The sequence below is a fragment of the Mus caroli genome, chromosome 4, assembly GCF_900094665.2.
Source record: "Mus caroli chromosome 4, CAROLI_EIJ_v1.1, whole genome shotgun sequence".
Lineage (NCBI taxonomy): Eukaryota > Metazoa > Chordata > Mammalia > Rodentia > Muridae > Mus > Mus caroli.
In genome coordinates, this window is record NC_034573.1 from 123,901,059 (window position 1) to 123,922,171 (window position 21,113).

A 21,113-nucleotide genomic window follows, 5' to 3' on the forward strand; every position below is an offset into this window, starting at 1 on the left:
GACCGGAATCTGTGAGGAAAACCCGCGACTTTGTGTCGCCGGGGAAAAGAAACCCTGCTGGGCATATAGCTTGGTTGGTGGAGGGCTTCCATCAGCATGAAGTCCTGTGTTCAGCCCCCAGTGGTTCAACCACAGCGGTTGCTAACAGGGTGAGGCTGAACTGGCACAAACAGACAGTAGTGGCAGGAGGTTCCGAACCCTGACCTAAAGGTGCCCCAGTTTTAGTGATTTCCATCACAGATCCTCCAAGTCTAGGCCTTTCTTATCTAGGGACTCTGGGAGGGCGGGGCTGGGGTGCGAAACTCTGGGAATTCTGGGTAATTTAAGCAATGCTACCGTATATTGAGCACTTTCTATATTCCAGGCACATTTGCCACACGCATTACAGCTCCTCCTTGAACGCTGCTCTCTACCTCCTTTAATAACCGTCAAAGGCCCCCGCTTTGCCAAGCTCACACACACAGCCTGGGACCCACGCTCAAAACCCACGCACTCAGCCACGCAAACCAGTTCCCCTTTTCCCTCAACATCTGCCCGTTAAGCCAAACTCATGGTCCTTTTATTAAATAACATTTTAGCTTTATTCAGTAGTTCGTTCATCTCTCACCCCAAGTCCATCACTGCTCACATTTAGCATCTAGAGAGGCCACGTGGCCACTTTACCCGTTTCCACAGTCCTCGCCTGGCCCCTGTCTGTGGTCCCGCCTGCTCAGCGTGCAGATCTGGGAACCCGAGATCCAGGGAAAGGATTTGTTCACGGACGGGGCTACCTCTCCGGGAACCGTCTTCCCGTCTGGTGGTGGTCACACCTCAGACTCGCGCGGCGGTGCGCGTGCGCGCTGGCAGCCGTACAACCACTGGATGACGCGCGCGTTGCGTTCCACCACCGACACCGTGGGGCGTCCGTCCCGCGCCGACCCCGCCGCCTCCGAGCCGCCGCCGCCGCCGGCGGCACAGTCCGGGCTACCCGCGTCCCTGTCGCTGGATGTCCAATCGCTGGTGTCCCCGGAGCCGGGCGGCGGCGACGTTGCAATCTGAGGGCTGTGCTCTGCGCCCCAGCTCTGCGGAGAGAAGCGCTCGGCGCCCAGCACCTCCACCAGCGCGCGCTCCAAGCCGCAGTAGTTGAAGAATCGCTCCTTCTCCGACAGTGGCAGCGAGCACGTGGGACACACTGCGCGCTTTCCTGTCGCCTCCGGTGTATCCGGGGACCCAGCCCACCCCGCGGGAGCCCCAGGTTTCTCTGTAGGTGCCGGGCTGCTCGGGGCAGCGTCCCGGGTGGCACCCAGGAAAAGGCGTCGTACTAGCCCCTGGCCCTTGGCGTTCTCTTTGTTCACCGAAGCCTTGCAGTCCCTCTTCTGGCGGTAAAAGATAAGGGAGTCAGGTCTTGGCTGTCGCCTGCCGCTACCCCGGCGGGCAGGCCCAGGCGTTCTGGGCGATGCAGAGGCCCCCAACTCATTGCAGGGGTGTGGTGTCAGCGGTCCTGGTCCCCCGCGCAGAGCTGGCTCCTGACGACGTACAATCACCTGGTGCGTCTTGACGTACTTGGCTTTGTCGGCCTCCAGCCTCTCCACGGCGCTGGGGGTTCGTCCCCTCGAAGGTGTAGTGGGTGAGGACAGCAGCATCTTAACGGAGCTGGCCAGGTCAGGGCTCCATACACAGTTAAGGACGCACAGGTAGCTGAGGAGCAGCGAGCAATTCTCTGGAGTTCCTGGCGCCTGTGGGGAGAGAGGAATTGTCTGGAAGAGAGGAGTAGGCTGTTCCTGTTCCTTTCCCGCAGGCATTCCTGGGTAGAGGACCAGCCAGTTACCCCTCCCCCACCAACTGGTGCCATGCCCAAGGAGCAGAAGAGAGAACCTCCCTCCCGATCCTTTATAGCATTGGGTGGTTCTTGGGGAGGGGGCAACTATGCTCCTTTGAGAACATCCCGACCTGGCCTCTGAACCATGTCCACAAGACAAGCAAGCAGGACACTTGGAAAGGAAAATCAGGCGGGGTCCTAGCCCAATTCCCGAAATCGGCCTTAACCGGAAAAAATACCTCTTCCCAACAGTGTAGCTTCAAACCCAAGACAAGGAGGCTCCCCAGCCACAGGCTGACTGCAGCTGACCCACCCTTCCCGCCCCCAAGCACCGAGGTCAGGGACATAACCATAGGGTAGAAGCCTCTAGGAGCTGCTGCCAGCTTCCTTGCCCAGGCCCAACAGGGCTATTCAGGAAGGAGCGGGAGGTGGTCCCCGGGCCATATCAATCTGCGACTGCCAGCCACTCTATGCCCCTGCCAAGGGGAGTCCCAGAAAGCCTAACTGTAAACACCATTCCATCCAACAACACTTCCATTTCAGAGGCCAGGACAATGGCCTGGAAAGGAAAGGGTTTAAACGGATCCCTTTGAGAGTTAGGGTGCCACCTTGAAACCCAGATTTCTTGCCTTACTGTGCAGATCTAGATCAGCTTGAACTCCCTGCCGGTCTATCAGAATGTTTCCCTCTGGGGTTTGGTTTCTGATCTTGTTGTTCTAAAACTGGGCAGGAACCCCTAGTCTCACTTATCCGTTCCCTCCACCAATTCTTCTGAATAACTTGCACACCAGAAATTGGCCCTCGGGGTCCCTATCCCCTTCACATCCAAAGACCTCTGGCCTTTCTCCTTCACCCCCCTTGTGCTGCGGAAAAGGGCAGGAGGGAAGGTAAATCAAGAGCTGACAGTTTCCTTGTCCACTAACAGAATGGGCCACCCACATGGTTTAACACACCCACCCCTGCCCTCCGATTTCCCGTTCCCACACAGCTGAGAGGGACTTACTGGTTCTGGGGACTGAGGGAACCTTGGATCTGAAGGTGACAAAGGAACAGACTAGGCAAGGGTGTGTGAAGAAGGGGTGTCCTCCACACTTCACAGAGGCCTTAGAGCAGAGACCCTGCCAACTGTGGCCCCAGCCCAAGCAGTTACATGTTCCATAACCGCTACTCAGCATGGCCCTCCAGTAGGTGGTAAACCTGACTAGAGTGTGAATGGTTGAAACCTAGGCAGCAATAACGGTCTCCCTGTGCCCCGCTCTATTCTCTCGGGGACTATACTAGGCAATGGGTCAGATTCCAAGGTCCCGGGAGGGCACTGAGCTTGTCTGACCTCAAGGATGGCCTCTGTCCTCTCCTTCTCTCTTTAGCCTTGAGCAGAGAGGCTATAAAAAGTCCCTAAACACAAGGACCGAAATAGTCTACCGTCCCCTGCCTGTTCCCTGTTTTCAGGGCTGGCTTTGATGTTTGACCACAGACAGCCCATCCTAGACTGGTAGCCAGTCTTGTTCTCTCTGCTCCACTGCCTAAACTCTCCCAGCCCTAGAGTTAGTAAATTCCAACTCTGTCCACTCCAGCTTCGGCTCTGAACACTGGTGCTTCTAGGTTCAGTAGCTCGGCACCAGTCTCCTTCCCATGCATCGCAAGTGGCCCTCCCACCCAGCGTTGGGCTCTGAATACACTCACTCGTTGTCGGGTGGAGATGCTGAGTTCCAATGGTCCCTGGGTACGCCCAGACTGAAGGCAGAAGGAACGCGGGGACGGGTACGAGGGAGTCACTTTGGTAGCAGCCTAGCCTTCCTCTCCACAGGAAAAGCGGAGAGCCTCCACCCCCTAGGTTAACTCTTGCTGACCCAGAGCTCAATCTCAATTAACTCCTTCCTGACCTGACTTACATTAGTGCTGATAGGACCCTTGAGCCGTGTTCCTGCAACTTTACAGATGGTTAGATAAATAGTCTCTGCCCTGTTCAATGGTTGTCATGGAGTTACTGTAAACTTGGGCTGAAGAGACAAAACCCCAAACAAACAAGACCCCTCTGAAGTGCCCATGCCCCGAGGTAGGACAAAGGGCAGAAATGGGTGCTATGTGGTTTGCTTTTTACGCCGCCCCCCCTGGCAGGTTTAGGCCTGTTTTATTGTGGGAAGCCTGCTCTTCCTAGAGGGGAGCCCTAGTATCTGCACCCTAAGGGTGGGTGGGTACAGTGTGTTGCAGGTGTGCAGGGAATGTGAGGGTTAAGCAAGAACTCCGGGGTACAGCCTTAGAGGTGGCACACAGAGTTAGCGGGAAGGGGGTGATGGAAGAGATCTTCCAGGGTTAAGCCTCTATCTATCCTTCGGCCGCCTACTTGGGGACTACTAAAGCTCTAACCTACTCTTCTCTGACATCATTTATCTCCAGGGGAAGCCCTTTTCGTAAAGGAGCCCCACCCCTCTCAGCAGGTGAACGACCTAGCACCCAGAGTTCAAAGGCCCACACTGGGCTCTGGTCCTAGCCTTTCTCCCAGTTGGGCCCACCCCCTACCAGCCCCACCACTTAGCATAAACCCTCTCCCTCCCTTTTAACACTTGTAATGTTTGCAAGGCACATTTGCATCTATGCTCTCTGATCTCTTTGGAGCCCCCTCCCGTGGAACCTAGATAGGACTCAGCAGGGACAGTAACCCCACTTAATGAGGAAGGAAATTAGTAAAGTAGGAGGGACTTGCGCAGACCCTCCAAATCCCCTCTCTCCTCCGCCCCCACTGCCTGTCTGGCAAGATCAAGAGTCAAAGACCCCAAAGCTCATACCCTGAGTAGGGGGGAGGGGGATGCTATTACCATGCCTGGACCGGAATGGGATGTGAAGACCCTGGGGCACACAATCTGTCTTGAGGCAAATGGAGCTAGCATGGAGGAGAGGAAAGAAGAGAAGAGAGTGTCTGGCTTCCTACCTGAGGAGCCTGCCAGAGTGCCCTGACCCTGTTTCTATGAAAAAGCCCTATACACAGCACTCCTGTGGACAGGTGAACTGTCCGCCACCCAGAGTTCAAAGGTCAGTCCTTGGCCCTGGACCCCAAGCCCCTGACCTCCTGAGGGTCCCTGTAAAGACCGAGGGTTTGCATCCTTTATTTCCATAACAAAACTGAGTTGTCGCAGTGTCTTACCAAATGCTCTCACGTTCTCTGTCACAATCCATCTCCCGGACAATCTTTGGGGATTAGGTTTTATTGTTTTTCCCACTTAGAGCTGAAGAGATAGGCGGTCCACACTGGGAAATGATTTATCCAAATTCCCACGAGGAGGAATAATAATAGCTAACTTTTGTTTTGTTTTGAGGCAGGGTTTCAAGTAGCACAGGCTAGCCTTGAACTTCTCATGCTCCTATCCTGCCCGCCTCCCACACACACACACCTTCAGAGCACAGGACTTAGAGGCATTAGCCACCATGCGTGATGCAGTGGGTGGAACCCTGGCCCTGTGGATGTGAAGCAAGGCCTCCACCAACTGAGTTATATCGTCAGCCTGACAGGTGACTTATTAAAAAATAAGTATATGCCAAAGGCGGCTCTGGTTACTTCACAGGATGACCCACATATTTAATCTAGCGAAATAGTCCCTTCTGGATGGGGTATAAGCCAGTAACCCTGTGTCCTGAACATGAAAGGGTTAAGCAGGGGGGAGGCTGGGCGGGGGCCCAGCTGGGGTGCTGTCAATGGCAGGAAACCTGGCCTGCCAGGGGAGGATGGGGCCTAGTGTCTCACTGAATCTGCCTCCCCCCCCCCATCCCTTTGGTCTTAAATTGGCAGGGGGCCCTATCACAGCAGTGTTCTGGGGATCCAGGGCAGAAGGTAGACTACTAGAAGGGGTACCACAAAAGTCATCCTGATTGGATGTTTTCTTTCCCATGCTTCTAAAATGAGCCTGGCTCCCCCTCAGTACTCAGTCAGAGAGCGGGAGCCTTAGTCAGAGCATAGGGCCTTAGCGACACTCCTGGAGGAGGGGTCTTCAGTGTGTGGGGGTGGGGAAGTTTGAGAGCCTTGCTCTGGTGGGAGGGGAGCTCCCAGTCTGAAATGTCAGTGCCCCACACCAGGATGCCAGTGGACAAAGTTTTCACGGACAGGCACAGACCTTGGACCACGGAGCCTGAGCGGGAGCACATGGGACAGAGCTAATGGGGTGGGTAGCCTCTAGGTGAGAGACCCTGGAAGAGCTAGAGGGGGAGGGTAAGGGAGACAAAGAGAGGAAGGTGGGAGGTCATGGATCTGTCTGTGCGAGGGGGGGGCACATCCCTCTGTCCAGCCGCCCTCATTTCTCAGGGGCACTCAACAAGGGCCGGATCCTCTCTCTCTTCTGGTCATGGGTCCCCTGGGAGATCTTTAAAGTGGCTCCTTCCGGTCCACTAGCGAGGACCTGGGGAGGGGGAGGGGGAAGCCAAATCTGAGAGCTGTTTCCTTCCTATATCCGAGCTGGTTCCCGGAGCACCTGAGCTGGAAACCGGCCTGAGTCAGAGGCCACTCCTCTCATAGAGGGTTGACGCCAGACTGGGAATAGCTCCAGTCAGTGTCAGGAACGGTGATAAAGGGCTGGAGAAGCCTTCAGACCTGGCTTCAGAGCCCGTGCCTGCCCTGCCACCGAGGAGGAGAGTCTTGTCTATTTCTCTGCGGCCAGCCACAGACCCTAGGCCACAGCCAGCCACACTCAGGCCTGCCTTAATTCAAATCCCGACTTACTGCTTTTTCTACTTGGCCTCCAACAACAACAACAAATGTGGCCTCTCTGGGCAGCCCTTATCAAATGTGGGTGATGAGACCTGGCTTTTTTTGTTGTTGTTGTTTTGGTTTGGTTTGGTTTTTTTGTAGTTTGAGGGTGGGTTGAGAAATCGCCAGCACTTTGGGGGCGCTCTGGAAATGCTAGATGATTGTGACTTCTCCACCAGTCAGCCATCAGACTTGGACTGATCCTGTGACCCTAGCCTTTTGTCCCTAGCCCCCAGTCTCACCCTCAGCTGCTGGCGACAGATCATTTGGGACACTTTCCCTGTGCTCTGGGGTCAGCAGACCGGGGTCACTAACCCTTGAGGAACTCATCAGGAGGGTGGCACCAAGATGGAACAGGAAGGACCACAGAGGGGGAAAAAAAACCCATCAGCCCTGCCTCACAGAGAAATGGACAAAGCAGATGACTGGGGTGGGCCAGGGGCGATTTGTTCTGCCTGGGTGGGGTGGGGTCAGCTTCAAAGAAGGGATTTGAGCAGGGCCTGGAGGGGATTGGTGTTTGGGTCAGAGGACAGCAGGAGCTGGGTCTCAGGGAGGGCAAGAGGCTTAGAGAGAAGCCAGGGTGCAGAAAAGGGAGAGGTGACGAGGTTTGCCCTGAGGCAGGGACTCCGACCTGGAAGGAGGCCCCTTGATGAGCTGGTGGCCTTCCTCGATTCCAGAGAGCAGAGCCAAAGCTTCTCTTTCATTTGTGGTTTTCCATTTGGGGAAAGAATCTGAGCCATAACAATAGCCTGGCTCTGGTTGCTGCCCCTCAGAGGGGTGTGGCTCAGAGCAGAGCTAGGCCCTCAGCACCACCCAGCCAGGACACACAGGGGGTGGGTGGTGGTGGTGGGTACTAGAGAGGGAGATGCCATATCACCAACCATTTATTCCTCTGAGCCCCTACACAGCTAGTGAGCAGTGCATAAAAGACCGACAAGATGTCTGCCCTTTTAGTGCAGATCACCTAGTATAGCAAAGCCAGGTACAACTGGTGAGTGTTTCCAGTACTAGGGACTGTGCAAAAAGAGTGCTTGATACTCAGTACCTCCCTTACTTACAAACTCCTTTGTAAAGTGGGAATTATTATTATATGAATTTTATTTTATTCACTTTTTTGCAGTGTTGGGGACGAAGCCTAGGACCCCACAGATACTAAGCATTCAGAGAGCAATAGTGGAGTTACCACCCTGGCCCTGTTACCCTGTTAACACATGAGGTTAGTAACGCCTCCGTGATCACACAGGTGGTGTATAGGAGTTTACTTTTTCTTCTTCTTTGCTTTCGTCCCCCCCCTTTCTTTCTCTTTTCCTGACATATTAGTTATAATACTTATTGCTGCAACAAAATGCCTTACAGAATCAACTTAAGGAAGAGAAGGTTTGTTTTGTTAGCATGGCAGGAAAGGCACGGTGCCAGGAACAGGAAGCAGCTGGTCACACTGCAGCCAGGGTGAGGAAGCCGAGAGAGACGAGAGCAGGTGTCCCGGTCCCTTTCTTCTGTTTATTCTGTCCAGGACCACAGCCTATGAACTGATGCTAGCCACGGTTAAAGTGTCTCTTCCCACCTCCATGAACTTAACCGGAAGGGTCCCTCACCGACATGTCCAGAGGCGGCTAGTCTCCTAGGTGGTTCTAGATCCTGTTAACCTGTATTAACCAGCAACGTTTGTCATCTGTGTGAGTGTATGTATGTGAGTGTATGTGTGGTGTGTATGTGTATGTATGTGTGTTATGTGTGTGTATGTATGTGTGTGTATGTGTGTGTATGTGTATGTGTGTATGTGTGTATGTGTGTGTGTGTCTCTGTATGTGTGTGTATGTGTGTATGTATGTGTGTGTATATGTATGTGTGTGTGTGTGTGTGTGTGTGTGTGCACATGCTACTGCCTATGAGGTGACCTCCGAGGCTCACACTGACCAGTTTTTCTCTTACGTGCCTTTATCACTTTGCCAGCCGCATGCCTTCTCTCTCCTCTGTGGAATTAGATGCAGCGCTGTTTTTAAAGGATGGCGAGAGGTGGACAAGCGAATGTGAAGCCGCCTCTGCTTACTTCTGGAGCTGCTCAAGCCATGACATTGATGGGGATTTTTTGGTGATTTTTTGGTTTGTTTTGAGGCAGGGTCTCACTATGCAGTCTGGCTGGCCTGGGACTCGCTAGGCCTCAAACTCACAAAGTCTCTCCTGCTTCTGCCTCCCGGTTGCCAGGATTAAAGAAGTTGGGCAGTATGCCTGACCTATCTTGAGGCGGAGTCTGGAGCAGCCCAAGTTGGCTTTGAACTACACAGTCAAGGATGACCCTGAACTTCAGATTCTCCTGCCTATGCCTCCTGAGTGTGTACTACCAGGTCCAGTTCTATGCGACGCTGGGGACCAAAACCAGTGCTTCCTGAGTGTGAGGTAAACTCTACAAACTGAGCTACAACCACAACCCCTCTGAGGGTAACCCCTCCTTCTCTTACATTCTCCTTCAATCCAGCATCAAGACCCACTGGTTATCTTTAGAAAATGTCTGGATGCCATGACTTCTTATGCAGCTACATTCCCACTACCTCAGGCCACATCATCAATGTCCTGGCCTAAGATGCTGCGATGGTCTCTCCTGAGCTTCCCTTCTGCCACACTCATTCCCTGGAGTCTGTTCTCAATATAATGGCTACATCGGTACTTTCAAATGTACATCAGACACATGTGCCGTTACATAGGCATGCACGTGGACATGTGCGCACACACATACACACACACAAACACACACAAAATTTAAAACTCCCTATGGGGCTGGTGAGATGGCTCAGTGGGTAAGAGCACCCGACTGCTCTTCTGAAGGTCCAGAATTCAAATCCCAGCAACCACATGGTGGCTCACAACCATCTGTAATGAGATCTGACTCCCTCTTCTGGAGTGTCTGAAGACAGCTACAGTGTACTTACATATAATAAATAAATAAATATTTAAAAAAAAAACTCAGCCGGGCGTGGTGGCGCACGCCTTTAATCCCAGCACTTGGGAGGCAGAGGCAGGTGGATCTCTGAGTTCGAGGCCAGCCTGGTCTACAGAGTGAGTTCCAGGACAGCTGGGCTACACAGAGAAACCCTGTCTCGAAAAACAAACAAACAAAAAAAAAAACAAAAAAACTCCCTATGGCTTTCCTGCTCAAAACGCACTCCAATAAAAGGCAATGTCAGGGGCTGTAGGGAATGCTCAGTGGTTAGAGCACTGGCTTCTTTTGTGGAAGACCCAGGTTTGATTCCCAGCACTCCCATGGCAGCTCACCACCTCCTGCAATTCCAATTATGGGTGAGCCAACACCCTGTCCTAGCCTCCAAGGGCACAAAGCACACATGTGATACACTGTCAAGTAAGTTGGAAGACAACCATTCTATAACATTGGCTTGTAGGTGCATTACTGGGGGGTTCATTCATCTACACAACCCCCTGCTGGGGTGCACTTTTTTTTTTTCAAGACAGGGTTTCCTCTGTGTAGCCCTAGCTGTCCTGGAACTCACTCTGTAGACCAAGCTGGCCTTGAACTCAGAAATCTGCCTGCCTCTGCCTCCCAAGTGCTGGGATTAAAGACATGCGCCACCACTGCTGGTGGGGTGCACATTTTTAATCCCAGCACTCAGATCTAGAGGGATAGCTCAAGGCTCAAGGGTTAAGAGCACTGGCTGCTCTTCCAGAGGTCCCAAGTTCAATTCCCAGCAACCACATGGTGGCTCATAACCATTTGTAATGGGATCTGATGCCCTTTTCTGGTGTGTCGGAAGACAGCTACAGTGTACTCATATACATAAAATAAATAATATACATAATATAAATAAATCTTTTTAAAAAAATAATCCCAGTACTCAAGATGCAGAGGCAGACGGATCTCTGAGCTTGAGACCAGCCTAGTCTACAAAGCTAGTTTCAGGATAGCCAGGACAACACAGAGAAACACCGTGTCTCAAAAGACCAAAAACAAACTAAACCAAAACAAACCAAAACCCAAAGAAGCTAACATTCTTGGTGGCAGGCAGGTTCTCTGTGGCCTGTTAGCTCTGTGACTTTATCCCCTATTCCCTCCTTCCTCCCTGTCTTGTTCCCTTCAAATGCTCTTGGTCCCCTGGCCTGCTCTGCTCTCTGCTTTTGGGCTTTCTGCTTTGCTGTGGGATCTTATGTGGTCCAGAAGGACATCTAAGAATAGATAAGAATTGTCTCAATCTTCTAACCCTCTTGCTCCCATCTCCCAAGTGCTGGGATTGTAGGCATGCACCACCACACCTGGCTCTTGCCTGCTCTTTGAACACACCACACATTTCTCACCACTTGGGGTTTGGCTCTCTTCTCCCTGTCCGATCTCTTGGCTCCTCTAGCTCCTTCAGTGCTATTTAGATTTCACCTTGAGGGCTGAACATCGTTCACTAGGCATTCGTGAGGGGCTGGGTTCCATTCCCAGCACTGTAGACTGTTCGTTCAGTCACCTGACTCTTTGGTTCCCAGCACCATGATAGTGGCTTACAACTACTGTAACTCCTGTCCAGGGGAACTTTTCTGGCCTCCAAGGACACTAGGCATGCAGTTGGTACACATGCACACACTCAGGTATGAATATTTATGCTAAGATTAAATATGTATGTTTGTATATGTGTGTGTGTATGAATGTATGTATGTATGTATGTATGTATGTATGTATGTATGGTGTATGTGTGTATATTTGATTTTTCCAGACAAGGTTTCTCTGTGTATTCCTGGTTGTCCTGGAACTTCCTTTATAGACCAGGCTGGCCAGGCTGGCCTCGAACTCAGAGATCTGCCTGCCTCTGCCTCCTGAGTGCTAGGATCAAAGGCATGCACCACCACATCCAGCTATATATTTGAAGAATACAGGAACATAGGAAGCAGGAGTCAAGCCAAGAACAGCTCACTCACCAGGACTCCATGGACCCAGGGAACCACCTTTGGGTTTTGCAGTACTGAAACTTCTGGTCCTCTTAAGGCTCCTCACGCTTTTCTTTTTTACTGAAGGTGTGTGCTCCTGTCTGTGTGTGACAATGCTCACAGCAGTGTAGGTGAGCTCAGAGGCCAGAAGAGGGCACCAGAGCTGGAGTTACTGATGGTTGTGAGTCCCCTGATGTGGGTGCTGCAAACTGAACTCTGGTTGGTCCTCTGCAAGAGCAGCATTCTCCTAACTGACATCTTTAGTCCAGAACCCCATACTTGTCAATAGGAGTTGCATTGAACTACAAAGCTATGGCTGCCTCTTGTGTCCAAAGAGTGAAGAAAGGAGTCTTGACACCCGATCTTACCAGGCATCTTTGACTCTGGTTCTAAGTCGGGATGCAGCCTCTGGGACTCAGCAGGGATGAGGAACAATGTGTGGGGACCCTGGGTGCTTCTTGGAGTCCTGTGTTGATAACTGGTAATTGTAAACAGACATGCCATGGAACTCTGGCAGCAGCAGGGGATGGGAGCCAGGTACTCAGGCACTCTGACAGCATGAGGGTCTGCACTGTGCCACCCTGGGAGCCATGGAGGCTTGGAGAAGTCGTGAGGGGAGAGCTGAGAGGAGGGAGAGGGGCTGCTGCTGAGGCTGCCTCTCATGGGCTGTGGCTGGGTCCTCCCACAATCCTTTGCTTCCCTCAGGAAAAGCCAGCAAGATCTGAAGCAGCTTCTCTCTCAGTGCAGATGGTGGTGGTGTAATCAGGACCAATTCTCAAGGGAGGACTTGCCATCCACACATGGCAACGTCATCTTCTCTAAGTCCACCGAGGCTGCTGCCGAGGTCACTTGCTGCCCAGAACAGCCTGTATTTGATGACCAGAGAAAGTGGGGTACAAAAGTCAAGCCACTTGATGTCCCTTCCTGCCCTCAAACAGACGGGGCTGCAGCTCGCTGGTAGAGCACTTACTAGTGTGGATGAGGCGCTGGGTTCAGTCCCCAGCATCCAAACAAACAGAAAGGAGCTGGGGATGAGCCTTTGTGGGATGAGTGAGCAGATCATGCTGCTCCCCTTTGGAGGTTTAAGACAGTCAGAGAGCCTGCCCATGCATCTCTAATGACCATAAGGAGATAGCATCGCCCAAGTCTTGGTTAACCACCCATGATAAATTGCCACCATAATAATATTGCTTCCAGCATTATCCCACCAGACCTTACAAAATCCACAGGCAAATTCGTGCAACTGGAGCGGTGCAGAAACTCTCTGGGGAGTGGTTTGTGTCTGAACACCCCGAAAGTGTAGGGTTATCCAAGCTTGTCCACCAGGGGGCAGGCTGCACCAGGCAGGACACCTTCCTGATTCCTCTTCAACTTCCCTGTCTTTTTCCAGAACTTCCAGAGCTCTTGAGTCTGCCCACATGGCTGCCTGGACAGACATCCTTTATGTCCTAAGCCACCTGGAAGGGTTTAGACGGTTTTTTATGCGGACGTCGGGTATCCTATCCTGTAAAGGTAGTTAACCACCACCAACAAACACTCCTCCATTAGTGTTCCTCCTGGGAGATTAGGAGATGGCTTTACATCATATGTTATTGTGATTTGGTCAGCAGAACAATTTGGAAAAATACTTTATTATTGCAGCCACTCCTCGGAGGCTGTGAAGCTCACAGAAGTTACATGGCTAGATCAAAGTCCACAGCAAAGGTACTTCTGCTCCTGTGATCAGTTAATCTCTGACATTTATTAAGCTCTTGATGAGTGCTATCGTGTGACAAGACTTTCTTGGGAACATGCAACACACACATCTATTTGTCCCAAATAACGAGCCCACAGAGGATCAAAGTACAAATACCGCCAAAGTCCACCTTGGGGAACCAGTGGGTTTTACTGGGGTTGTTACATGAATATGGTTGAGGGGTCATTTACAGGAGCTGAAGTGACTCAAAGACAGCCCCATCACCAAAGCCCACCACAACATGGCTGACAGCCCACAAGGCTGGGAACCTGGAGCACACCGCACAGCTTGCAGGCAGTTCAACAGGTTGGAGAGTATCCTTTCCAAGTTGCCTTAATGGGTCTAAACCTCTTCAAGGCAGCTCAGCTGGTTTCTGCTTCTTTCAAGCAGATGGACTGGTCTCAGAGTTCTCTTTGCAGCTTGGCTGGTCTGGGAGTGACTCTCAGCAACTTGGCTTGTCTACTCTTAAAAAGAGGCTTAGTGAATCTGCTCAGTTTCAGGAACTTCCTGAAGCTATTTGAATTGTTTAAAGAGCTTCCCTGTAGGATGTAATGTTTGTCTCGGTGGGAACTGCTACAGAATATGTGCCAAGGTTGATACTGGGGGACCATCATCAGGCAGGCAAGATGGCACACTTTAATTCCAGCACTTGAGAGTCTGAGGCAGAAGGATTATGAGTATGAGATCAGCACAGATTCTATAGCAAGACACTGGATGACAGGAAGACTTATTTAATTCTACAGTAATTGGGACAGTGAATGACTGGAATGACTTAGAGTAAACAGAATACTGAAACAGAGCTCATTAACTGCTCAATTCAAAACATTTATATTTTCACCAATATATTTTTACTTCGCTCATTTTATCTATTAGCAAGAGAGATGTGTTAAAATGTTTTCCTATAGCAGACTGTCAGTTTCCCACTAAACCATTAGATGGATGTCATTTCAGAAATGCTAAATCTTTCTGGTCAATTACAATTAAATTTTTTTATCTTTATATTTATTTATTTTGTGTGTATGTGTATTTGTCTGCATGTGTGTACTGCACCATGGGAATACCTGATGCCCACTGAGGCCAGAAGAAGGCATTCCCTGGAACTGCAGTTAGGAATGGTTGTGAGCCAACACGTGGGTGCTGGAAATTGAACCCAGGTCTTCTGGAGCAGCAGCCAATGCTCTTAACGGATGAGCCAGCATTCCAGCTTTGAGAGTGTTTCTTTAAGTAAAATAATTTTTTAAAGCCATGTTTCAAGGTGCCTTACACACAGTAGGGCTTGTTTTCCCCTTTGCCATTTCTGTACACTGGGCTTTATCTGTTCCAGGGTGGTCATGGACAAGTGGTTAAAGGCACTGTAAGGCTTCTCACGGGACCAGATGTGGTTTGTAGAGTGTGAAAACGGACCACTCCCAAGGACCAGATTCTGAACCCTGTGGACCTGGAACGGTGAACTCTCCATGGAAGATGCTTATGCATCCAACCTCAATCCAGGTGATCAGAGATCTTTCCCTAAGTGTCATGGGGATGTGGTGAAGAATAAAGACATCTACATACTGAAATGTGACTTATGCCGTCTGTCTCTAATCCTTGCTGTTTGAGAAGGCTTATCCTCCCTCCCTCCCTCCCTCCCTCCCTTCCTTTCTTCCCCATTTTCCTCCTCTTCAGTCTTACTAGGCAGGTGCCCACCATGCTCAGGTGAGATTTACTAAACCTCACTATCCTGGAACAAATTTATTTTGATATGCCAGGCGGTGGTGGCACTCATCTTTAGTCCCAGCACTCAGGAGGCAGAGGCAGGTGGATCTCTTAAGTTCAAGGCTATCCTGGTCTATAGAGTGAGTTTCAGGACAGCCAGGGCTACACAGAGAAACTCTATCTCAAAAAAAAACAAACAAACAACCAGCCAACTTACAACAATACACACCTAAGGCCCTCACATTTTGATTTCTTTTCCCATTCTGTGGTTTGAACCCAGGTCCTGGGCTGGGCCAGTGCTCTCACAGTGAGCCATATCTCCACCCCACCTTCCTTTTTTTTTTTTTTTTTTTTTTTTTGGTTTGTTTGTTTGCTTGCTTGCTTTTTTCTTTTCTTGAGACAGAGTCTCTCCAAGACCAGGCTGGCTACGAACTTGTTAGGTAGCCAAGCTAACCTTGAATTCCTGCCTCACATGCAGTGCTGGGATTACAGATATGCACAGGGCACTCAGTTTGCTTTCTCTGCTGAGGATTGAATCCCACCCAGGCCCTTGAACATAACAGCAAGTGCTCTGTCCTCAGCATCCCCCCCTCCTATCCCTACCCACTCTCCCTCCCCTCCCCCTCCCCCTGCCCCTCCCTCTCTGGAATTGAACCTGATCCCTCATGCATGCAAGCTAAGCATTCCTACCTGTGCGCGACACTCGCAGCCCTCTTTCTCTTCCCTGAGATGGGGTCTTGGCTTGCAGCCCAGGCTGACCTCTAACTCATGACCCTCCTACGAATGCGCCATTGCACCTGGTTTCACGCAGAGCTGGGGCTCAAACCCAGGTCTTGGTGCACGCTGGGGAAGCAACTGAGCCAGAGCTCCAGACTCTGGCTTTTTAACTTCCAGTTGTGAATTGTCTTCCTCGGCTGTGGGAAGCGTCTATGTGGCCTTCCTTTGTGACGGTCAGGAGTCATTTTCCAGGAATGGGCAGAACCTTGGACTTTCACAGCAGGAGTTAGACCCAGGTCACTGACAATGATTCATTGTTACAGAGACCCTTTGAACCCTCTGGAGCCCATGCACTTAAAGGAAATCCTGTCCTCTAAGGCCTGGGCCTAGGCTGAGATGTAGGCCTAGATAAACATATGATTTAGCTCCAAAGATCACACACACACACACCACTGGAGCACAGCATCACTCACTGGCTTTGAGAAGAAAGAGTAGGCAGGTGTGGGCTCATCAACACCATTGATGAGATGAGAGCCACAGGTCAGAGGCCCCACAGGCTTTTCAGCTTCAAGAAATCATACCCTCTGAACTGGAAAAGGCAGGGCCAGGAGGGTTTGCCCCTGAGCCAGCTGGAGAAGGCCTGGCTAACTTCAGTAGTTGTTATCTGTGTATTCTGACAGGTGGACCCTGACAAGAAGGGTCACCCCATGGGAGACAGCCTATCCACTGGCAATGACGAGAGCTAATCCCTGGGGAAGCCTTCCAATTCCTCCTTTCAAGTGTTTTGTGCCTCGCTTGCCGCAGAGCACTTGTAACAGGTGCGTTCTTTCAAGGGTGACATTTGTGACAGGTGCATTCTTTCAAGGGTGGCTCATGGGTGTTTGGACCTGTTGGTTGAGTGTGGTGATGCATCCTTATAATACCCAGCATTCAGGAGGCTGAAGCGAGAGGATCAAGAGTTCAAGGCCAGCCTAAGCTTTTGTTTGTAGTTCTAGGGGATCTGCTGACCATGCGCGAGTCTCTCCTTGGAAGCCAACTTGAGAAGTTCTAAAGCAGAGAGCAAGGAGGAGGAGGTGGGTGGGGGAGGCTAATATGATTGATGTGCATCATATACACTATAAAAAGAATACGCCATGGTGGATCCATTATTTTGTACATTAAAAATAAAAACAGAAGGGGCTGGAGAGATGGCTCCTCTTCCAGAGGTCCTGAGTTCAATTCCCAGCAACCACATGGTGGCTCACAACCACCTGTAATGGGATCTGATGCCCCCTTCTGGCGTGTCTGAAGACATCTACAATGTATTCATATACATAAAATAAATAAAAAATAGAAATAAAAACAGAAGATGCTGGACAGCTCAGATGGCTCGGCAGGTAAAGGCACTCGCCACTAAGCTGACCACCTAAGCTTGATCCCTGGACCCACATGATGGAAAAAAGAGAACCGTATCCTGCAAGCTGTCTTCAGATCTCCACACCTGTGTCCTGGCATGTCCATATCCATGCATAATCATTTAAAATAGATTTTTTTAAAAAGATTTATTTATTATATGTAAGTACAGTGTAGCTGTCTTCAGACACTCCAGAAGAGGGTGCCAGATCTCGTTACAGATGGTTGTGAGCCACCATGTGGTTGCTGGGATTTGAACTCTGGACCTTCGGAAGAGCAGTCGGGTGCTCTTACCCACTGAGCCATCTCACCAGCCCTAAAATAGATTTTTTAAATGCATTTTTTTTCAATGCTTGAAAGAAAGTCCCATCCTAGAGTCAAATTCCCCTGAGGGACAAGTTTCAACACTTCTTACTGCCTCTCAGAAGCACAAGGAGCTGTGACAGAACAGAAAAAGACTTCCCAAGTGGAGATGGCGCTCCCAGTTGGGGGCGCTGCAGCGGGGGGTCTTTGTAGCTGAGGTAAGTGAATTTTCAAGATGCTATCCTGACCTTTCCTATCTGTCCCTCAGTCTAATTAACTCTGCCTCTTCTGCTACTTTTAAAAAAGATTTACGTATTTTATGTGTGTGGGTCTTTGCCTGCTTGTTCGTCTGTACAGTTTTGAGTGTCTGGTGCTTGCAGACATCAAAGATGAGCATTGGGTGTCCTGGGACTCGAGTTAGAGATAGTTGTGAGCTGCCATGTGGGCGCTGGGAATCAAACCTGGGACCTCTGGTAGAGCAGCCTCTTCCGGTTGGTGTCTATCGGGATCCGCCTCTTCCGGTTGGGGTCTGTTTCTGGAGCTGTGGTGCGGAGCTGGTTCTTGAACTCATCCTGTTTTTCCTGCCCTGGGGTGGGAGGAAGACAGATGTGCGCAGCCATTTTACCCTCATTTCACATTAGAGCCACTAATACTCTCTAATAGTAGTGTAAGGGCTCCACCTAAAAGGTTCTTCCTGTGAGCTGGGATCCATACTATACCGCTGCACAGCCCGGTAACCACTGATGCGTTTTCTGTCACTTAGTTCTAGAACACGCTATGAATTGCAAGCCTATAAAATGAGATTTGGGGGCTGCGGATCATAGTTTATAATATTGTGCAGGCTGGGTTTTGGCCACTTGACACAAGCTCAGACACACCTGGGAAGAGGGAGCCTCCGTTGAGAAAACATTTCGCACACACTTAAATAAACAGATGTAATTTAAAGAGCTAAACTAGTGATGGAGAAACATACCCAACATCGACCTCCAGCTCCCTCGCTTACGTCCCCCAAGGTGTTTGCATTTTGGAAGCTTCTCAGCATCCGCCTGTCTCTTTCTTCAACTCTGGGGACAGCAGCAGCAGCACTAGCTCTGGAACCTAACTTTCTTTCCTCTCTCGCCTGCTTCCTGTACAGTCTTCTGTTGAAGCCCAGACTTCCCTCCAATTCACAGCAATCCTCCTGCCTCAGTTTCCCCAGTGCTGGGATTGATAGGTGAGAGCCACCACACCTGGGGTGACTTGGCCTTTCTATGACAAGTTGATTATTTGGTTCCTCCAGCTTTTTCCCTGGCTGGGTTGCGGATGGTGACTTTCTGCAGTGTCAGTAATCTAACCCAGGACAATCCTCTGCAGAGTGGTATATTTGAGAAAGGGTCTCACTGGCAACCCAAGCTGACCTAGAACTAATGAGGCTGGCTAGCATCAAACTCAGATAGGTACCTGCCTCTGTCCCTGTACTGGGATTAAGGGCATGTGCCAGCATGGACAGCCCAAGTACATTTTAGTTAATGAACGACAGACACTAGAATTTCTTTCAATTTCTTCCCAGTAGCAAATAGGACCTCCACTATCACAGATTATGAAGTTGAGCTTCCAGACTTCGTAGAACTTAACAGTGCACGGTATGAGCACCTCTCTGGAGGGCCACCTTCAGTGCCTCCCTGCTAGATGAGATTATTACAACTTTTACATTTTTTGTCTTCTTTTAAAAATTAATTAGGGGGCTGAAGAGATGGCTCAGCGATTAAGAACACTGACTCCTCTTCCAGAGGTCCTGAGTTCAAATCCCAGCAACCACATGGTGGTTCACAACCATCTGTAATGAGATCTGATGCCCTCCTTTTCTGGTGTGTCTGAAGACAACAACAGTGTACTTATATATAATAAATAAATCTTTTTTTAATTAATTAATTATGCACACAGTGTTCTGTCTGCATTTATGCCTGCATACCAGAAGGGGGCACCAGATGTCATCATAGATGGCTGTGAGCCACCAGGTGGTTGCTGGGAATTGAACTCAGAACCTCTGGAAGAGCAGTCAGTGCTTTCAACCTCTGAATTATCTCTCAAGGAACCCCCCACCTTTTTTTTTTTTTTTCGGGACAGGGTTTTTCTGTGTAGCCCTGGCTGTCCTGGAACTCACTTTGTAGACCAGGCTGGCCTTGAACTCAGAAATCCGCCTGCCTCTGCCTCCCAAGTACCAGGATTAAAGGCGTGAGCCACCACCAACAACAACCTTAAAAGTAATTTTTAAAAGTTAGGGCAGGGGTGGGGATACATGCCTTTAATCCCAGTGAAAGACCCACAGCGTGAGGACTCCCCCACGTTCTGACTCAGGAGAGGCGACACCCAAATCACTCACGAAAAACAGTCTTGATGCAAACTGCAAGAGGTTTATTCGGGAAAGACCAGTGCACTGGGGACGACTCGTAGAGGAGTTGACCCCGAGCTCAAGGGGTAAGGAGTTTATAAAGGCACAAAACCTGCAAACACCTGGCATCCTGGAACAATGGGGCTATTTTGGACAGAGGTCTAGGGGCTTAAATAATTTTTTACTCTCTGTCAGGATCTTTTACCAACACTCAGGCAGATTTCTGAGTTCGAGGCCAGCCTGGTTTACAAAGTGAGTGCTAGGACCCAGGGAAACCCTGTCTCAACAAACAAACAAACAAATTACTTTTAAAAGTAAAAAGAAAGCCGGGCGTGGTGGCACACACCTTTAGTCCCAGCACTCAGGAGGCAGAGGCAGGCAGATTTCTGAATTCAAGGCCAGCTTGGTCTACAAAGTGAGTTTCAGGACAGTCAGGGCTATACAGAGAAACCCTGTCTCGAAAAAACCAAAAAAAAAAAAGTAAAAAGAAAGTCTTGAAGTGGTGTGACTATAGCCAGAATATGCCTGGAGTTAACTTAAAAGTCAAGTGGCTAGGCAGACAGACTTGTAAGGGATTTGAGTTATTTGGACCATATGAAGTGAGATGACCCACCCTAAACCTGGGCCATGCCTTCTCATGGCAGTCCATATAAAGGACAGGGAAGAAGGAAGCTTTGGCTGTGGCCTGCTTCCCATGACTCTCACGGTAAGTCCCTATATCTTGTTCTTGTGACTGCCTCTCCCTGGCATTAGAGCCTACTTCTTCAGGATTCTGACATATACCCAACACCAGCTGAGACCTCCAGCCTCTTGGGCTGAACAAATACTGGATTCTTAGACTTTCCATCGTGAGACGACCATTGTTGACTAGCTGGACCACAGCTGCACACCTCTTTAAAACCCCCATAGTATCTCTTAATATTCCTGGCACCTGTGTCTGAGAGATGGCAGACAACTTGAATTATAATACTCTCGGAGGAATGAAGGTGGGGCAAAGGAGAGCTGAGACTTACATCTGCAGAGGGCTGTAAGGCAAGAAGACTGGCTAGACGTTGCCATCTTGACACAGAACATGCTAACTTCATCAGTGAGGTAAAAATGGAAGCAACCTTGAATAAAAAAACCCAAATGAGCCAAAAACCCAATGTCTCTCAGCAGTGCCAACCAGCAGTAAGGGCAGCTTTAAGCTACTTCCTGATGGTCCTCAGGATCCTGGCACCCATAACAATTAAGTGCTCAGCACATTTCTGCAACCGGCTCCCTGAAGGGAACCTTTGCATATCAGAAGTTAAGAGTCCTCTCTGGAGCCGGGCGTGGTGGCGCACGCCTTTAATCCCAGCACTCGGGAGGCAGAGACAGGTGGATTTCTGAGTTCGAGGCCAGCCTGGTCTACAAAGTGAGTGCCAGGACAGCCAGGGCTACACAGAGAAACCCTGTCTCGAAAAACCAA

At 50.2% G+C, this 21,113-nt stretch overlaps 1 protein-coding gene across 1 annotated transcript; it reads right to left on the reverse strand.

Annotated features, from left to right (window-relative positions):
- Positions 1-562: 562 nt before the first annotated feature.
- Fam110d (family with sequence similarity 110 member D) lies at positions 563-3,560 on the reverse strand. Its single transcript, XM_021161617.2, has 2 exons — positions 3,482-3,560; positions 563-1,715 (listed from the first exon to the last, which is right to left on the reverse strand). The coding sequence occupies exon 2, from the start codon at positions 1,620-1,622 to the stop codon at positions 804-806; it is 819 nt and encodes a 272-aa protein (XP_021017276.1). The 5' UTR covers positions 1,623-1,715; positions 3,482-3,560; the 3' UTR covers positions 563-803.
- Positions 3,561-21,113: the final 17,553 nt, after the last annotated feature.